General features: G+C 40.4%; 1 protein-coding gene and 1 pseudogene across 6 annotated transcripts; one reads left to right on the forward strand and one right to left on the reverse strand.

Annotated features, from left to right (window-relative positions):
• On the reverse strand, window positions 6794-16126 carry LOC8060739. 6 transcript variants are annotated; one of them, XM_021452192.1, is made up of 8 exons: window positions 15046-16126; window positions 14114-14203; window positions 13903-13991; window positions 13758-13821; window positions 12961-13182; window positions 12783-12888; window positions 12319-12657; window positions 6794-7166 (listed from the first exon to the last, which is right to left on the reverse strand). In XM_021452192.1, exons 1-7 carry the CDS (start codon window positions 16069-16071, stop codon window positions 12335-12337), a joined length of 1920 nt encoding a protein of 639 aa, XP_021307867.1. In that variant the 5' UTR covers window positions 16072-16126; the 3' UTR covers window positions 6794-7166; window positions 12319-12334. The 6 variants fall into 6 exon arrangements, with proteins under 6 accessions (XP_021307867.1, XP_002461542.2, XP_021307863.1 ...); XM_002461497.2 differs by having other exon boundaries at window positions 13758-13991; window positions 15076-16126; XM_021452188.1 differs by having other exon boundaries at window positions 13758-13991.
• On the forward strand, window positions 7927-8619 carry LOC110432578 (annotated as a pseudogene).

The raw sequence follows: 18218 nt of genomic DNA on the forward strand, positions 1-18218 counted from the left end.
TAGTTATTGGATGTTTGGTTTGGGTGACCAAAAGAAGCCTTTTAGTTTTTTCAGTCAGGGTGTTTGGCTAAATGGGACTAAAAGGTTCGGTTTAGCTCCATCTAGTTCGGTTTAGCTCCATCTATTTCAGTTTAGCTCCGCCTTGGTGACGAAACTTTAGCTCCTCTTTTATTCCCATTTAATTCATGTGTTTGGTAAAAAATGACTTAATGGACTAAAGTTAACTAACTAAAACTTTAGCCACCCAAACCAAATAGGCCCTGTCGGTCAGCTTTATAAGGTGCATACGTGTATCAAGATTCAAATTTCACAATCTTAGACATTTTTAGTTATTGCAACACAAACTTGATATGATCATTAGTTTTGTAATCAAATGCAGTATCCAATAAGTCTATAATAGTTATAAGCAATATTATTACAAATAAATGAATGGTCAAAATGCCACTTAGGAGATTGTGTCATGTCAAACACTGTGCCTTTTAAACAGGATGGTGGGAGTAGCTAGCAAACTAGTTGTATTGTTGAGAGTGCCCTAGGTACGGTGCAGTGGCAGATTTACTTGACTAACAACTTTATATATGTCAATTCTATTGATCTATCTGAAAAATTCTATAGTTGCACTTATTATAGGATGGAACTAAGTTTTTTTATTGCAGAAATAGCATTTAGTGCCTTTGCATATATATGAGTTATACATTAAATAATATCCAGGGAGTAATTAACTAATCACAAGTTTGCATAGAGGATGGACGAGAACAAGTGTATATATGTAGAATGTTTCGATTTACTGCCTTTGCATATATGAGTTATACATTAAATATCCACTATTACAAGCAGGGGCAGATCCAAAGGGGGGCTGGGTGGGCTCCAGCCCCCTGAGTGTCTGATTTTGTCCATTAAATTAGTATTTAATTAATTTTAAATCTTTATTAATCTCTAGCTTTAATCCTAAATGATCACTATTTAGCCCCCCTCCCTTTATTCCCATCCTGAATCTGCCACTGATTACAAGTACCATAGTAATTAGTAATTAATAACAAGTTTGCATAGAGGAGGATGGATGAGAACAAGCCCTTGTATATATGTAGGCAGAGAGCTAGGATGGATGAGAACAAGATAGGTGTAGAATATCATCCGATCCTGCACACTACTGGTCTTCGCATCAAGCGGATATATATATGATGGCAAAGATGATGGGCAGCTCTAGTAGGAAGTCGACCTTGATCCTCCTACTGATCGTCGTCCTCATCGCCTCACGTAAGTACAGTTTATATGTATAGTTGATCGATCTGGTCATCATCATCTCGGCAATAATGTAGCTTCACAGCTTGCAACTTGCATGCATCCATCTTCGCCATCCTGCTTAGATCCTCTTCTCCTATATGTATAACTAGCAAACATGTCCGTGTGTTACAATAAGATTTATATCTTGTGTCATTTTGTTCTAATTAATAACTTTAGAACCAGACTCCGTTTGTTGGCTGGTCGACATCGCAATCTAAGTCACATGAGTACGGTTCATGAGTTCAAGACAATTAAGTTGTTTGAATTTAAATCTCGTACTTAAGAAAGATAGATGACTTATAATTAGCAACATAGCAGTGGTTTAATTGCCAATCCTTAATAAATCCAATGCTACCTATTTCAGTTTTCAACGTAGCCCTCTCTTTGAAAAAAAGAGACAAAGATATGACAGAGAATTCCCCCACTCTACCTCATATATATTTATATATGAAAATTACAATAAAAAAGATTATAAGTGCATGTGAATTAATAAATAATCAGGGGTAGAGATGTTTGTGCAACTTGCAAATTATGCTTTTTTTAATAAAAAAAAGGTGTGTTGTTTGATGCAAATCGCGGTAACTCCAATATATAGCAGTAGTAAATACAATCTTCATCAAAGGAAAAGGAAAATCAAATACAATATATTTCCCTACCGACAAAAAACAATGCTTAGCGGAGAACTGCTGGCACATAATGTTTTTTTTTTCTACTCTAGAACCGGCTGGCCTGGTGGGAATACGTGAGCTGTAGGCTTGAGTGTTACTCCGTCATGAGCCAGAATAGAGACCTCGTTGGCCCATATAATCCCAAAAAAAAAAATCATGAAAGAAAAAAGAGGTGGACATGAAGATGGAAAAACATAAACGATAACCGAGTCGATCTCCTTTTTTTAGCAAAAATTTTGGTTCTTTATTATTAAGGAAAAGATAGATTAGGTCATAATATATGATGCTCTAGTAGTCTAATTTCCATATATATATATATATATATATATATATATATATATATATATATATATATATATATATATATATATATATATATATATATATATATATATATATATATATATATATATATATATATATATAATTCCATCGCGCTACGACTAATTCGGTATTACGATGCATATATATGCAGAGGATGAGGCGAGCATTGGAGTGGACGCTGCTTGCAACAACCTTCCAATTAACTGCTATATAAAGTGCCTGCGGCCGGGCGCATGCAACAGGTGCTGCAAGCAAAGTCACTTCGTCCGTGGAGAGTGCATTGGCTGGGACTGCTGGTGCTGCAGAAGCTAGACCTCTTCTGATCTGACCAAGGAGATATCTTGTAATAATAATAAAATTATTATTATTATTATCTGTGGGTACCAGCATCGATGATATACTTGTAATAGTAATAATAATAAAATAATTATTATTATTATCTATGGGTACCTGTCAACGATCGATCCCTTGGTTTGGGTACTCAGAGATGGATCGATCCATTCCTTGCGTGCAGCCTCCCAGAATGATACATATCTAACTCCAATAGTTTGCTAAAACTCAATTGGCAAATCTATAGTTTTGCCAAGTCTTAAAACCAAATGCCAAGTAAAAAAAGAGGCCTTCTCCAACAATTTGCTATTTGAGCTTGGCAAAAGAACTTGGCATTCTAGGATTTTTGCCAAAATCACAAAATTGAGTCTCCAACAAATTGGCAAAACTAGTTGTCAAATTGGGATACACATGATGCCAAGTGATGGAGGACTTGGCATATTTGCCAAGTGAAGGGGGAATTTTGCCAAGCTCACAAAATTACCAAGTAGTTTTGCCAACTTGTTGGAGGCTGTTTTTTGTGGTTTTGGTAAAAATCCTATGATGCCAAGTACTTTTAGCAAACAGTTGGAGTTGGGGAAATTAACAAATTAATTTACTCAACCGAAAGAACTTCAACAGAAAAAATAGCTCAACTAATATAATATGTCAACTAAAGAAACATGATCAAGTACAATTTTTTTTGAGATACATATATACCCGCAGCACATCCAGTTAAGAAAAAATGTTACACCCAAAAAAACTTCGAAATTGTAACGCTAGATTATTAGAAACTTGAAAAGGACACAAACTTAGGTAAAAATCTAGTTATAAGAAAACCAAAGCAGGGATCAACAATTGACTGTTTGCTATATGTTTGGTAGAGAGAGTGATGTTACCACTCCTTTTGCTCCTCACCACCGCGCGCTGTTGCTACTGTCTAGGGGCTTTTCTCCTTCTCCGGCAAAGTCTACCGGTGGCAAGGAGAGGGGACTCCTCTCTTTTTATGGCAGTTTTTATATGTCCAGTTTGCATAGGGTTTTAGCCCAAATAAATCTACAATCTAGATTTCTCAAAAAAAAATCTACAATCTAAATCAGAAGATTTTCAGTGGGAATCTTGTTACATGAGATGACTTTGATAATTGTCACAATAAAATGGCTATTTCCTTTGTAAAGATACAGTGTTTCCAAGAGTGTGCAGGTACATGCAAGTTCTAGCATCTCCATCAGGCCAAGTCCCACTCTATATCTGAGTAGTGGAGTAATAAAATTGCCTTCACTTTTTCATTGGCTATCCAAATCCTTCCTGCACTGCTCATTCCCATGGGGTCAAGTAGGGTGCCTCTGCTTTTTTATTAGATCGTTTTCCACCTGAAAGGATCAAGATGTCTTTCGTGAGTTATTGTTTTAACGTTAGGTAATTTTAGTTATATGGGTCTAATCCTACAATTTTAGTTATTTGATATATAAATATATATATAGGCTGGAGTTATAGTTATTACATTTGATAGTTTGGTGTTACAGTTTATCCAGTGAAAGCGAGAGAGGCAGCATATATCCGATAAACTAAAGTGTAATAAAAACTTAAAGAACTGTGGATACACAGAATCTTTGTACCACACAAAGAATAAAGTGTAATAAAAGAACATAAAATAATCATTAAAATTTGCATCAAAATTACATATACTTATCATTTTTAAAAATAGCAAAGTATATATGCTTCTAAATTATCACTGTTGCACAAAGGGCTTTTTGTCCCGGTTGAAACAGGCCTTTAGTCCCGGGCTATAAGCCGGGACAAAGGTTTCGGGACTAAATGTCCCACCTTTAGTTCCGGTTCGCAGGCCCGGGACTAAAGGGGCCTTTAGTCCCGATTGATAATACTAACCGGGACAAAAGGGCTCACCAAAGTTTTTTTTCTTTTTCCTTTTTCTTTTCAATTCATTATTGATTTGGTTTTCAGTTATATTATTTTCCAATTTATTCTTCGCTGCTATTATCTGTATACGTTGCACCTATACGCGAGCGTTATTATTGCACACAAATAAAGTATGAAACTATATATATATATATATATATATATATATATATATATATATATATATATATTATAGAGCTATACATATATATATATACACATTACATTTACAATAATATACAAGTAATCAAGTGTTCGGCCGCCGGTTAAAGGTTATACAAATGTTTGCCCGCCACTCAAAGCTCATACAGGTGTTCGTCCTTGTTTGCACTATTCAATCTCAACCTAGGGTTGTAGTGGAACTCGGCGTCTTTCGTGATGACATGATCGTTGATGAAACCTGCGATGCGACGAGTATTGTGTGGTTGAACACTTTTTCTTTCAATTCCCACTCCTTCCATTTGCATTAATTAAAGGAAAATATATTAATATATATAAGATTTATTTAGTTTCAACAAATAAATAAGATATGAATTTAATGTATACACATGTTACTTACTTTGAGCATCTGTTTAGAAGGTGTAAATTTGGTATACCGCATGTACTTGCAAATGTAGTATCCACATAAATTGGTACCATATGGCTGCCTGGGCATCCACCTATGTAGAATAGGAGCGGGAAGTGGTGTTTTCAGATCTGTATGATATCTTTGTACGAACCAAAGCCCAAGCCCTGCCAAATAAGTCGGTCGTTGATTAGGTATAGCATAGTAAAGTAAAAGAGCATGCATCGATATTTAAAGAATGATATAACTTACCTCTAGATCATGTCTATCATGTCTTGGTATATTGTCAGCTCTTTTCTCATTGAGTCCCAGACACATATACATTGGTCCTTAATCTTAATCTCAATGAGTATCCAGTGATCCCTGCATTTGTTTATGGAGTCAACATATATATTGTGTTAGTTGCAACTGTTTGAGGCAGCCTCACATGGTGCCTCCCATGGTTGCAAGTCACACAATTTTCACATGAAATGCACTTGTGTGTGTGTGGCCTCCCACAAATAATAAATTGGGCCCAAAAACTAGCAAAAGAACAATTTGAACCTATGGAGCCGCCTAGGCAGCCTCAAACAGTTGCAACTAACACAATTTTTCGCGCAAAATGTACAGGTGCGGCCATGGGGTTTCAAACTGCAACCTCAGGCCTTGTGTATACCTACCCTGACCACTACACCACCAAAGGCACTAGCCATTAAAGGGTAGAAACATTGTCCCCTATTCACTTTACTCAATTTCAAAATGAGTATTTGAGACCTTAAATGAATTCAATAAAAAAGGTTTCAACTACAAAGTTGAAGATATCGTTGAGTACTTTAGCTTTGGTTTTGATTGTTTCTTCATTTGAGATCATTTGAAAAAATTAAGTTTCAAAATGTTAGAAATTCGAATAGAATTTTACTTAGATAAATGATTTCAAATAGAAAAGTTGGTAACTACAAAGTTGTAGAGCTCTTCGAGATATTCAACTTTGATATAAACTTTATCTATCCGACTTTATTTGACAAAGTTATAAATTTTACTGTGTTGTACTCCCTCCATCACGAAAGAGTCAATTTCTAGAGTTGTTCTAAGTCAAATTTTTTAAACTTTGACCAAATTTTTAGAAAAAAATGTTAAGATTTATTGTATCAAATTAATATCATTAGATTCATCATAAAATATATTTTCATTGATGCACATTTTATGTCATAGATGTTGTTACTCTTTTCTATAAAGTTAGTTAAACTTAAAAAAGTTTGACTAGCGTGGATTCTAGGAATTGATTCTTTCGTGGACGGATGAAACCTATTTATAGCAGCGGCTCTAGATCCCGCCGTCTCTAGAAAAAAACATTTGTAGAGGATGGCTAGATCTAGAGCCGCTTCTAAACACAATGGCATTTTTAGAGGCAGCTGAAAATAACAACTGCCCCTACAAATATATTTCTAGAGGCGCTCGTTTTGCAAACCAATAGAGGCGCGGTTGAAAATAACAGCTGCCCCTACAAATATATTTCTAGAGGCGCTCGCGGTTTTAGTCAGAGCCACCACTGTTTAAAAAGGAGGCGCCTATACAAATGGTTGTAGTAGTGAGAGGTGTGTGTGGCAATTATGAGGGAAACAATGAATGGGTATGCAGAGTATATAGAGTAATTGTTAACTGAAGTCTATCACAACTAAATAAAGATAAGAAAATATCTATAGGACTACTATGTTAGAGCATGGAGAAAATTGGAGAGGGCATAGGTAAGCAATTTTAAATTTTTTTAGAACACAGACCTTAGTCCTGCTTATATTGAAAGCAAATGAGTTTTGCTGGGGATACCAGCTTTACACAGCAACATCAAAAGAGCAACAGTCCAGAAAAAAACAAGACACCACCAGGATACCAGCTCCTAGAAAAGAGAAACAAAAGAACTACTTTGTAGCCAACAGCTGTACTACTTTCACCTCTTGCTCAAAACACCTCTAAGCCAAAAAGAGCCTGACTCAAGCGCCAAACAGCTGCACCCAGAAAAACTCAGAAAGTCACAGTCACCAAGCATTTAGGCCTTCCTTCAACTTCGCGATGACGTCCTTCATCTTCAGACTGTCCTCCGGCTTCAAGAACTTCATTCACTGTGAAAGAAATCCCATGATCATGTAAGCGATCACTTTTGGGGATTTAACTAATACATCATTAAAGACCCAGTTGTTTCTTGTCTTCCACAGACTCCAGGAAACACTGGCTAGAATGAAAAAGGATGACAGATTATTAATATTGCCAGAACCAATCTCCATCATATCTCATGCTAACTCTAACCCAAACCCAAATTACTTGGGCAATATTGCAATTGAAAAAAAGATGATTCCTAGTTTCTAGTCTGCCACAGTATTTGCAATTCTCACAGCCTTTGCCTTTCCTAATTTTGTACTGATCACCAGTGAGTACCCTATTGTGCCAAAGCATCCAAAGAAAGATTTTAACTTTCAAAGGCAACTTCGTTTGCCACAGCTCAGTCATTCTAGTATCCACCTCTCCAGAATTTTTGATCATCCTATATATAGATTTTGAAGTGAACTTCCCAGAAGGGGTTATCGTTTGCCGCAGTATTTGCAATTCTCACAGCCTTTGCCTCTCCAGAATTTTTAATTAGATGCAAGCCTAAGATTATCTATGAATTTCTAACACTTATATCACTTTTGTAGTGTTTGTACAAACCTTTTGTTGATAGACTAGTATAACAAGTAGTATTAATCAATTACAGATTTAATAATTGTTGCAACCTTTTTCTAAAAGAGTAAAGAGACACCGCCTAAACATTATCATTCATGTTGCGTGGATGGTGTAATTAATTACCTTATAGATATTTGACTAAACTAACTTTACTGCACATGCTTAACTAGGTACCTCATTGTGATTGATGATGTCTGGACCGTACGAGCATGGGAGGCAATCCAGTCTAAGTTGCCAGAGAATAACGAGGGGAGTAGAGTCATCGTGACCACTAGGATACAAACAGTGGCCAGTGCATGCAGTCATGATTGTGCTAGTGGCCATTGCATTCATAAAATGCAACCGCTCAAGCTTGAATACTCCAAGAAGTTGTTCCTCAGCAGTGTTTGGCTCCACGGATGCATCCTACCCCAAGGAGTTTGAAGGTGTAATGGGCGACATCTTGAAAAATGTGGTGGGCTGCCATTGGCCATTGTCAGCATTGCTAGTGTTTTGGTTGGGTACAAATCACTGGGAAGCAAAGATAAGTGGGATATAATATGCAAATCAATTGGCTCTCAGATGGAGAGACACCCTACCCTTGAAGGGATCGATGAATCATATAGTCACACTTAGCTACAATCACCTCCCACATGAGCTCAAGGGTTGCATGATGTACTTTAGCATTTTTCCAGAGGACTATGTATGTGATCAGAAAGGACAGACTATTGAACAGATGGATGGCTGAAGGATTGGTTCATCAAAAGCGGGGTTGACTTTATGGGAGGTTTGCAGAGTCTTACTTGGACGAACTCTTGAGTAGGAAAAATGATTGAAGAAGCAGACCATTTTGGTGGCTATGCCTGGAGGGAGCAAACATACAGTGCATGACATGCTTCTTGAGGTCATGGTATACGTCCAAGTCGTTGGAAGCTAACTAATTTCTTAGCCTGCATGGAGGGCAGTATAAAGGGATGTTGTATGATAAGATCCGTCGCCTCTCCATCCATGCTGACGTAGAAAGTGTAGATTCTGAAGGAAAGAGAAATTTTGAAGGCCGCCAAGGCGAGGATAATTTGAACATACAACATGTTCGATCACTGAGCATGTTCCAGCTCCATGGGAAACACAAGCTCCTGAAAAAGCTAGGCAACTTCGTCCTCTTGAGGGTGCTTGACCTAGAAGACTGCAAGGGAGTAACAAACAAGCATGTGAGGTACGCCTGCAATCTGTACCAACTTAGGTTCCTGAGCTTGAGGGGCACAAAAATAAGCAAGGTGCCTCGACAGAATCTAGAGCACTTACAAATACTCGATTTAGAAAAAACACTGCTTACTGGGCTACCAAAAACTGTCACAAAGCTAGAGAGAATTGAGTACATACGATTCTCCAGCAAGGATGATTATTGGGGTACTATGTGGACTATGCTCCAAGGAATTAACAAAATGAAGGCCTTACTTATGTCTTGGGAATTAATGATTCTAAAGTTGCCCAAGAGGTAGGTGAACTTGAGCAACTGGAAGAGTTAGTCTTGTCAATCTACAACAAGGCCATTGGTGAGGAGGTTCTCAAACAGCTTGCTCTATCCATCAGTATAGGAAGTCATGGAAGTAGTCATGATGGTGGGAAGATACTGAACTTTCTCCATCACCAACCAACACCACCGCGACTCCTCCGAACCCTTTGGATCAGAGGTGACATCGTCGATGGGTTGCCTAGGTGGATCAGATCACTCACACATCTTGTTAGTTTTACTGCGGCGACGACAACCCTTATTGATGATGAGCTCTTTGGCGTCTTGTGTATGCTGCCCAACCTCAAGACATTGTACGTGACTTGGGATTGCTACAGGGGTGATGAGCTGGTTGCAAGGACCAGCCACAAATTTCCGATGCTCAGACACCTGAAACTTGGAGGTTATCTACTCGCAGTTATCCAATCGAGGAAGGATCCATGGCAATGCTTGAGATGCTTGACCTGGACTTTAACCACAGGTCCATATACGTGGCGGAGAGGAGCATCCTTGGCATTGAACACTTGACCAACCTGAAAAAGGTTACGCTCAAATGTCGTGGCGACTATCATGCACCAATCAACACAGTACTTGAGCAGCTAAAGGCTGAGAATGATAGGCCCTCCAGGTCCACCAAATTCCAAATTTCAGTGAAATATCTGTAATTGTTTCATCGCCTTTTTTTTATTTTTCAGAACATCAAAACTGGTTCTTCATGTCTGTTTGTACCTAGTACTGCTGCTTTATTTCCCTCGTGAATGTATCTTCGCTTTAAAAAAGTCAAACATCTTATAATTTGGAATGGAGGGAGTATGTACCTCCTGCAATGTGAATTTAAGGGACTGGATGATGTCCGGATCACCACCAGAGCTCCTCCGGACCATTTGCACCTCGACCTTATCCACGATCTCCCATCACCCTTCCTGCATTATCTCCCGTGTCACAGGAGGAGGTTCTTCTCGGCCGGGCATGGGCGGCTCGCAAAAAACGGTACCTGGTGGGTGGCTGCAGGAATGCGCAGCGGCTGGGCATGGGTCAATGACTCAATGCGCAGGAATGCTGCCATCCCAGGATTGCAGGGCAGGTCGCCGCACAATCAACTCTAACTCCAAGCCACACGTTGACTTAAGCAAGTATAATAATACTAGGTTGTAAGCACGCTAAATGCTGGAGTGGAGATAGGAGAGGAGATAGAAGAACCGGACTATAAACTTATAACTGACTTAGAGATAAGAACTGAGAAACTTGTAATAGAGACAAGTGAGTCATATATTAATGTTGAATAGCTAACTAATATATATAGATAGCCTGAGAGGGTATGCTGCAAAGATCGTAGTTGCTAGTAGTCGGATGTATTATTAGCTAGCCTTGCTCTGAGAGAGCAGGTGGTGCAGCCTATTGTTCCTACAAGACGATCAAAGAGGGCCTCCTGGCGCCCAAGTTGCAGAGAGGGCCTGCCTGATACGCATGTAGGGGAGTATGAGATCTACTATCCTTTAGGTGCCTCAATTTTTTCATTTCTTTTGAGGCGATCGATCTCAGTCGTTGGATCTTGATCTAACACCCCAGCAGACCCTATGCCTATTCATCTCCTTCCTAGGATCGTCGTCTTCCATCCTTCCTCCTGCGTTCTCTAGCTCATTCTCGAACACCTCTGCCTCCCGCCGGCCTCCTCTAGTACTCTAGCCCATTCTCAGACGCCCTGTCTCCTGACTGCTTCCTCCAGCCGCGACGGCATTCCCACCGCCAGGGCTGCTGGCCGAGCTAAATACAAGGAAAACGTTGAAGTTTGTTGCCATCATCTGTATCCTAAGTCTTGTCATCTAGTTGTCTGGCCCCACCTACTCGACAGCGCTCCACTGGCCCAACCTACCACTACCGTCGAGTCTACCTGCCTCCCAGGCCCTTGCTTCTAAACTCAAAGGAAGAAGCCGTCGCCTGAATACTCTCCTCAATCTCAGGCGATTGAGATGTAGGTATCTACGGTAAGATCTCAGGCCTTCGCCAACTGCATGGGGAGATGTTTACCATTGCCCAAAAGGATTATCCTATTCTGGTAACAGAGTTAAGCAATGAACGCGAAGATGGGCCACGGCAAGGAAGCCGCACCATAGTGCCTAACTCACACACTACCAAGCTAGGGTCGTGTCCTCACTTGGAGTAAAGTCCACCACCGGTCCCTAAACTTTTACTGCCGTGTCATCCCAGTCCCTAAACTCACAATCGATCGTTTAGGTCCTTGAACTTGTTCGTCTGTGTCATCTCGGTCCCTACACTTGTTCAGTTGTGTCAACCCGGTCCCTAAACTTAGAAATTAGAAATCACCCGTTTAGGTCCTCAAATTTGTTCAGCTGTGTCATCCCAGTGCCTAAACTTGGTTTTAAATCTCATCAGGGTCAAAACAAAGCGAAAAACTCTATATCAAAAAATAATTCATAATTTTTTCATATGAACTCGAATGAAGACAAACTTTATACCAAAGTTATAGTCCTCAGCATAATCTACAACTTTGTAGTTGAAATTTTTTTTTATTTGAAGTCGTTTAGTGTTATAAATTTAATTTCAAATTTTAAATTTCAAAATCTATAAACTTATAAAAATATTTTGGGACCCTAAACGATTTTAATTTAGAAACTTTTCAACTGCAAAGTTGTACATCGCGTTGCTGCCTACAATTTTGATATAAAGTTTATCTTCATTTGAGTTCATATGAAAAAGTTATGAGTTTTTTTTCAATATAGAGTTTTTAGATTCGTCCTGTTTTAACCCAGATGAGACTTAAAAACAAGTTTAGGGACCAGGATGAAACAACTGAACAAGTTTGAGAACCTATATGGGAGATTTTTAAGTTTAGGGACCAAGATGACACAACCGAACAAGTTTAGGTACCTAAACGGTCGTTTTGCGAGTTTAAGGACCTGGATGACACATCCAAACCACTGATGGACTTTACTCCCTCACTTGCATAGAATAATTCACACATTAGAATTTGTTTGGATGCATCGATGTCTACCTCAATTTAACTGTGTTGAAGTGCATTGTGATAGACACAACCAACTCACCATGACATCTAATCCCTTAGTGCTGCCTCCGATGGTACTTCATGCCGACCATAACATCTCTCCTCTCCTTCAGGAAGAGCTCATCCTCGAGCGCAAATGCTGGACAGCGCTGTTGAAAAGACTCCACGTCCTCCCAACTTGCCTCACTCGCCGGCAGGCCTTCCCAGCGAACCAGAACTTGCCACTGTCCCCTAGCTAAACGGCTCCGTAGAATCGACACCGGAATAGGCAGCATGTTCCCATGGAGCATTGGTGGAAGTGAAGGTGCCGTCGCTGGGACCGACCCACTGAATCCCTGAGTGGCTTGAAGGAAGTCGTCACGCTCTTGAACTTGGCATGCTGAAGAATTTTTTTTTTAGCAGCAGAAAGTTGGATAGAGGAGTGAGATGGGTGACTATGGATTCGAGTCAAATAATCAGAATTGAATGACAAGGTTTTTGAAGTTTTTAAGGACATCTACTCACTTTGGGCAATCTTTGTTTTGCTTTTCTGTCTACTAATAATTCTCGTGTCTTCTTTCTTCTGCTTGCCTTTTCGAACAGGTTTATCCAGTGAGACTTTAATATTCACCTAGCATGGATCACTAATAATGTTAAAATTATATTAACCAAATAACCAGTTTAGCCAAGTATGAGAAGAGACCTTTGAGCCATTCCCAGTCAATTCTTCCTTGTCAAACAATTCAAGACACAAGATTGCAGCCTCATGAGTAGTATAGTGAACAAATGCAAAGTCACTCCTTTTAGCTGACTGTATATCATGTGATAGAACAGTACGTTGGATCACTCCATATTTACTGAAGATTTCTGTCAACTTTAAATTATCCCAGGACTCAGGGATACCTTCCACGAAAATTGATTTAACCTAAACAAAATAAAGAATTCATCAGGCTACTTAGACTTCTTCTAGGAGTAGTTACTAATCACTGAAAGAAAAATCATGTCTTATTATATATTCAAATCAACCTGATTCATCAAGGTATTTGGGTACATCAATCATATAGGACCAGACGTGTGTGTGTATATATATAAACCTTCAGCATATCGAAAAGTCAGCATGGATATTTACAAAGACGACTCTGCACCTACAAATAGCAAATGTTGGTTTCCAGCCTAGAATCGAAAGCAGTTCAGATAGAATCAGGAAATCCCTCTGATCCCCTGAACTGATAAGGCAACAATAGGTGTCCAACCAAGTTCAAATAGATTAAGGAGTTGTCAAATATGGAAATACATGTGGTACGAAGATTATAACAAAAAGGATTTCGTGTGATTTATGAATAAACTGCAGGATCGTCAATGAGCGCAACCCAGCAGAAGTCACAAGATAAAGTAATGATCGGACAAAATGGGGCATTCATCTGCTGCATGATTTTCAGGGATGAATAACGATTAGTGGCAAAAACAGTGTGTGAGTGTGAGAAAGGGAGAGAATGAGACCTGCTGCATTTCTTCATCTCGATCACTCATTGCTTTAGCCCATGCAACTGTTATATTTAGACATCTGCGGAAAACACCTTTCCTTGAAAGCTTTATGTATGCCATCCATGCATCTCTTTCAGTCTCAAGTTCAAGAAAAGCATACCCACAATTATAGCCTGGGTTGTCACAGTCAGCCATGAGTGTTACTTTATCAATGTTCTCAACTCCAGTTTTGTGTAGTAGCTTCATAATCTGCTTTGAAGAGAATTAGGTGATATAAGCAGACAGACAACAACGGAGCCAAATATCCAATCAGGTTATTCACAGAAATACAGAATAAAGAAAATGGTAGCTAGGGGTGCAATTGTACTCACATCTTCTTTCTTCCATTTCTTGTCAATATTTTCAAGAACAATTTTATCATTCCCATCCACAGCTTCAACTTGACAAAGCTTCCAACAGATCTTGTAATGGAGTTTCAAATAACAGTATAATAAATTAATAATCAATATGGAGAAAGAGGAGGGGAACAATATATGGAGGCAGAGAAACATAAGCCACACATTCGACTTAGCCAATACATGTAACTATAGCCAAAGGTCACGAATTACGAACCCACAATTTTTTCCCTGTACTAAAAAAAACTAGGGCGACAAGATACTACACCATAGGTTCCAACATAGTAACTTTAATACACATAGCACTTAGGAACATTCATTTTTCTGTACTAATGTTATATTGATTTATGATGTTTCATTTTGTCTATAGCACATACACTATGTATGGTACAGAAAGTAGAAACTTTCATCAATATCTACCTATCCTACATTTTATTTTCTACAGAAAGCAAACTTTAGGTTACAACTTACAACAAATGCACAATGTTTCTTAATACAAAGAGATGCAGATCTCCTGCGTTTTTCGAAAAAAAAAACAAATGCACAATGTTCGATTGTATAATGATGATATGTTCAGAAATTAATATATAATGAAACTTAACAGTAAAGCAATGGCATGACACAAGCATGCAATTTGGCCCTAATATGCTTCCTGTAAATGGCAACAAATAATTGGCACCATATCAGGTGTCCAAGCATGGCAACCAATCAAATAGAAGTTTAGATGTAATCAACACTGCGTACATTCTAAAATTTTAAAGGCGTTTTTTTTAAAATAAACATTATCTCAGGCAAAATGAACAGGGCAATGGATAAAGATGTAATCTGAGAAATGAAATAAAGGCAAAAGCTTCTGCAACAAAATGTGCAGCCAGCTGGAAATTTGAGTTCGAGCATTAGAAGCTGACTTTGAATTCATCCCAGTGAGTTGAAACAACCTTCCATTTGCAGAACTCCGCGACAACCTTCTTAGCCTGTGAGGGCTCACGGTAACGCACAAAGCAGTACCCTTTGCTCTTCCACGTCCTCGCATCCATTGCCATCCGAACCTGGGTGATCTCTCCTGCCCACCCAAACACTGACCTCACGTCTTCCTCTTTCATGCTCCCGTCGAGCCCGCAGACAAATACCTCTGTCATCCTCCTCCTTTGCCTCTCTGACATCCCAAATCCCCGCTTTCCTATGCCCGCACTCGCCAATTCCTCTATCTCACAGGCATCACAATCAGTATTTGCCGCTGGCTTACTGATTAAGGTTCCTCCCCCCACAGCCTCCTCAGCCAACAATGTTTTTTTAGCAGATCCCAACAATGTTTCATCCACATCAACGGCATTGAAACCACTAGGCAGCTTCTGAACTTCAATTTCACTCGCATTCTGCTCCTCAACTAGAGAAGCATTTCTATGACTCGAAGGTTTGTCGGGCGCACATCCCTTCCCCGCCGGTAATGCTAAGATGGACGCCGCCGCGGTGGCCTTCCCAACAGCGAGCGCGCCCTCGGGGACAGGGTTTCTGATCATGGTGACCTTCCTTTTCATCTTGCGAGCCTCCCCTGCGAGCACCGGCCTCGTGGCGGCAGACGGCGTGGAGGGTTCCTCGTCCGCGGCCGGAGGCGACGGCGTGGAGGGTTTCTCGTCAGCGGCCGGAGGCGGCGCCGTGGGGGAATCCACGTACGCAGGCTCCGTAGTCGTGTCCCCTTGAGGCAGCGAGTACGGGCTCAGGAACGTGGCGGCGGGAGCGGAGGTTGCGAGAGCCGGTGCGGGCGGCGGGACTGGGGTGGCCGTCTTGGGCGGGAAAGGCGAGACGCGGCGCTTCTTTGAGGACGCCTGCGCCGACGGCAGTGGAAGAGCCCGCGGAGCTTGGTGGCGCGGCGGCGGAGAGGGCGGCGGGAGCGCGGCGGAGGCCGCGGGCGGCGCGAGGCGGCGGAGCTTCATGACGATTCCGGCTTGGTCGAGAGAGTTGTCTCCCTCTGAACAGTGAACACCAGCACTCCAGAATGAAGAGCTCATCCAGATGACAGAAAGGTCGAATCATATGAATCCGGTAAAAAAGAGAATCACAACTTTATTTCATTAAATTTTTAAACTCTAAAAATCCAAGTTAAAATATTTTTAAAACCTAGACCATTTATTATTTAAGAGTCTGTCCGTCTGAAAAGTTAAAAGTATTCCGTTTATCTGAAAAGTTAAAAGTATTGTTTGTTGATTTATTATGAATAAAACAATGCAGATTCGGCAGATAAACTCAAACGAACAGACTCTTACTAGGTTCTAGGTTTTTTTTTTCTATCTAGACACTTTGGTAGAGCTTCCATCTAACTCTTGCTCCTTACCACTTCCACCCCGATCACTCTTGAGTGAGACTCATGAATGTTTGGTGGGGCTTCTGTATATATTAGCTCCTGCTCCTAGATCTAAATGAGCTCACTCATGCTTCTGCTCCCTCGTCGTTTGTGCGGCGAGGCAGGGGGTGTGGTGGTGAAGGCAGAGAAAGTTGTGGAGGAGGGTGCGACGTAGTGGAAGAGGGTGCAACGCATTGGAGAAGGGCACGTCAGCAACAGAGACATAGGAGGGTGTGTGTGATGGTGGAGGTGGTCGAGGGCGCGTTCGTGGAGGTAGAAGGCGCATAGGAGGCGGAGTAGGGCATAACAGAGACGGACTAGGATGGCTGCCTAGAGGCGAGGACTTGCGCGAGGAAGACGAGGAAGAAAGTTTTTTTTTCACTCCCCACTCAACGTGCAATTTCAAGGGGGCGCTTCCCTGCGCAGTAGCCCAGAGATGGGTTGTTTAGCAGTTCACATGGGGAGCGGAGTGGCGGGAGCGTTGTTAAAGGCACCCTTAAATTCACGACAATTACTGTGTGTTCCTGTATTAGTTAAAAAGTTATAGCTAAATTTAAAGTGAGAAGATTAAGTATTTTGGAACAAATTTTAAATCCTATAAGGTTATCTATTTTAGGATGGAAAGAGTAATTAATTCAATTTACCAAAAAAAGATTGAAAAAAGATCACGTTATAAGTTTTGAGTTAAATTTTTGAAGAAATTTTCTTCATTGAACATGACAGGCCGTTAGCAATTGATAATTCAAAGACAAAACGAAGGGACGAGGGAAAGCTATATCTTCTACAATACAACTAAAAAGAGCAAAACGTGGACATTTTTTGGTGCGACATTCTAATGTGGGACCATAGTTCCGCCTGCTGCGTTCCCACACCCCTCTCCTCCTACACCCGTCCCTTGGGACAAAATTCTTGACCGCACATAAGGAAGGGAAACAAACGTTCCTGCAAGTAAATTCTTGATCGCAGGGAAGGAGAGGAAAAGATGTTCATGCAAGTAATAAAAGGAAACAATAATCATGCATGTTCCCCGTGATTCCTGACCAACACGGAATGAAGGAAAAAAACGTGCATGGAAGGAAAGAAACAATAATCAAACCATGCATTGAAGAAAACAATCATGTGGAGCTCTCGCTCAGTGGCTGCAGAAAAGGGGAAATATCATTGTTACCCAGACACAAATATATTTCATCTCCACCTAAACCACATTCTGGAATCTGGACCAATACCAGGCCAACATTGATGCACTCTTCCCGTCCTTCCCGTGGTGCGCTCCCACACTCACAGGAGCCGCCACCACCACACGCCAGGCCCTCGTCGACAAAGCCAGACGCCACCCTGGCCTGCTAACAATGTCGTAACACCCCCTCCTTGTCCAACAGCCACGCCGTCGATGCCGACCGCCGGACACCAGGGGACAAACGAGTGCGAAAAGGCCCTCAACAATACTGGCTAATAGTCAAGGTGAATATAAGTCGTGGTTTATGATTTCATCCTATTCTGGATGATAGATTTTTTTTCTTCAATTTCCTTACTTAGCGAATGATTTTATGTTAATTGAATAAGCATGAGAAACACTACTATAAGATGATTGTTGCATCAAAAAAAAGATTATGCAGATTTTGTTTAATTATGTTCCTATGCGAATATTGGAACCTGCTCATATGACTGCATCCTACCATGCCTTGCACCATTTTCAGGCTTGCATCTCCATATTCATAGGTGAGATAATTTCTGGAATTA

Source organism: Sorghum bicolor, chromosome 2 (genome assembly GCF_000003195.3).
Source record: "Sorghum bicolor cultivar BTx623 chromosome 2, Sorghum_bicolor_NCBIv3, whole genome shotgun sequence".
In the NCBI taxonomy this organism is placed as follows: Eukaryota; Viridiplantae; Streptophyta; class Magnoliopsida; order Poales; family Poaceae; genus Sorghum; species Sorghum bicolor.

Excerpts from the sequence above, each read along its gene's own strand:
- LOC8060739 (XM_021452188.1), bottom strand. The coding sequence starts at position 16,071 with ATGAAGCTCCGCCGCCTCGCGCCGCCCGCGGCCTCCGCCGCGCTCCCG. Across the intron at positions 14,204-15,045 it reads CTCACTGGGATGAATTCAAA|ATCTGTTGGAAGCTTTGTCA; the intron begins GTCAGCTTCTAA and ends CTCCATTACAAG. Across the intron at positions 12,889-12,960 it reads TGACTGGGAATGGCTCAAAG|GTGAATATTAAAGTCTCACT; the intron begins GTCTCTTCTCAT and ends GATCCATGCTAG.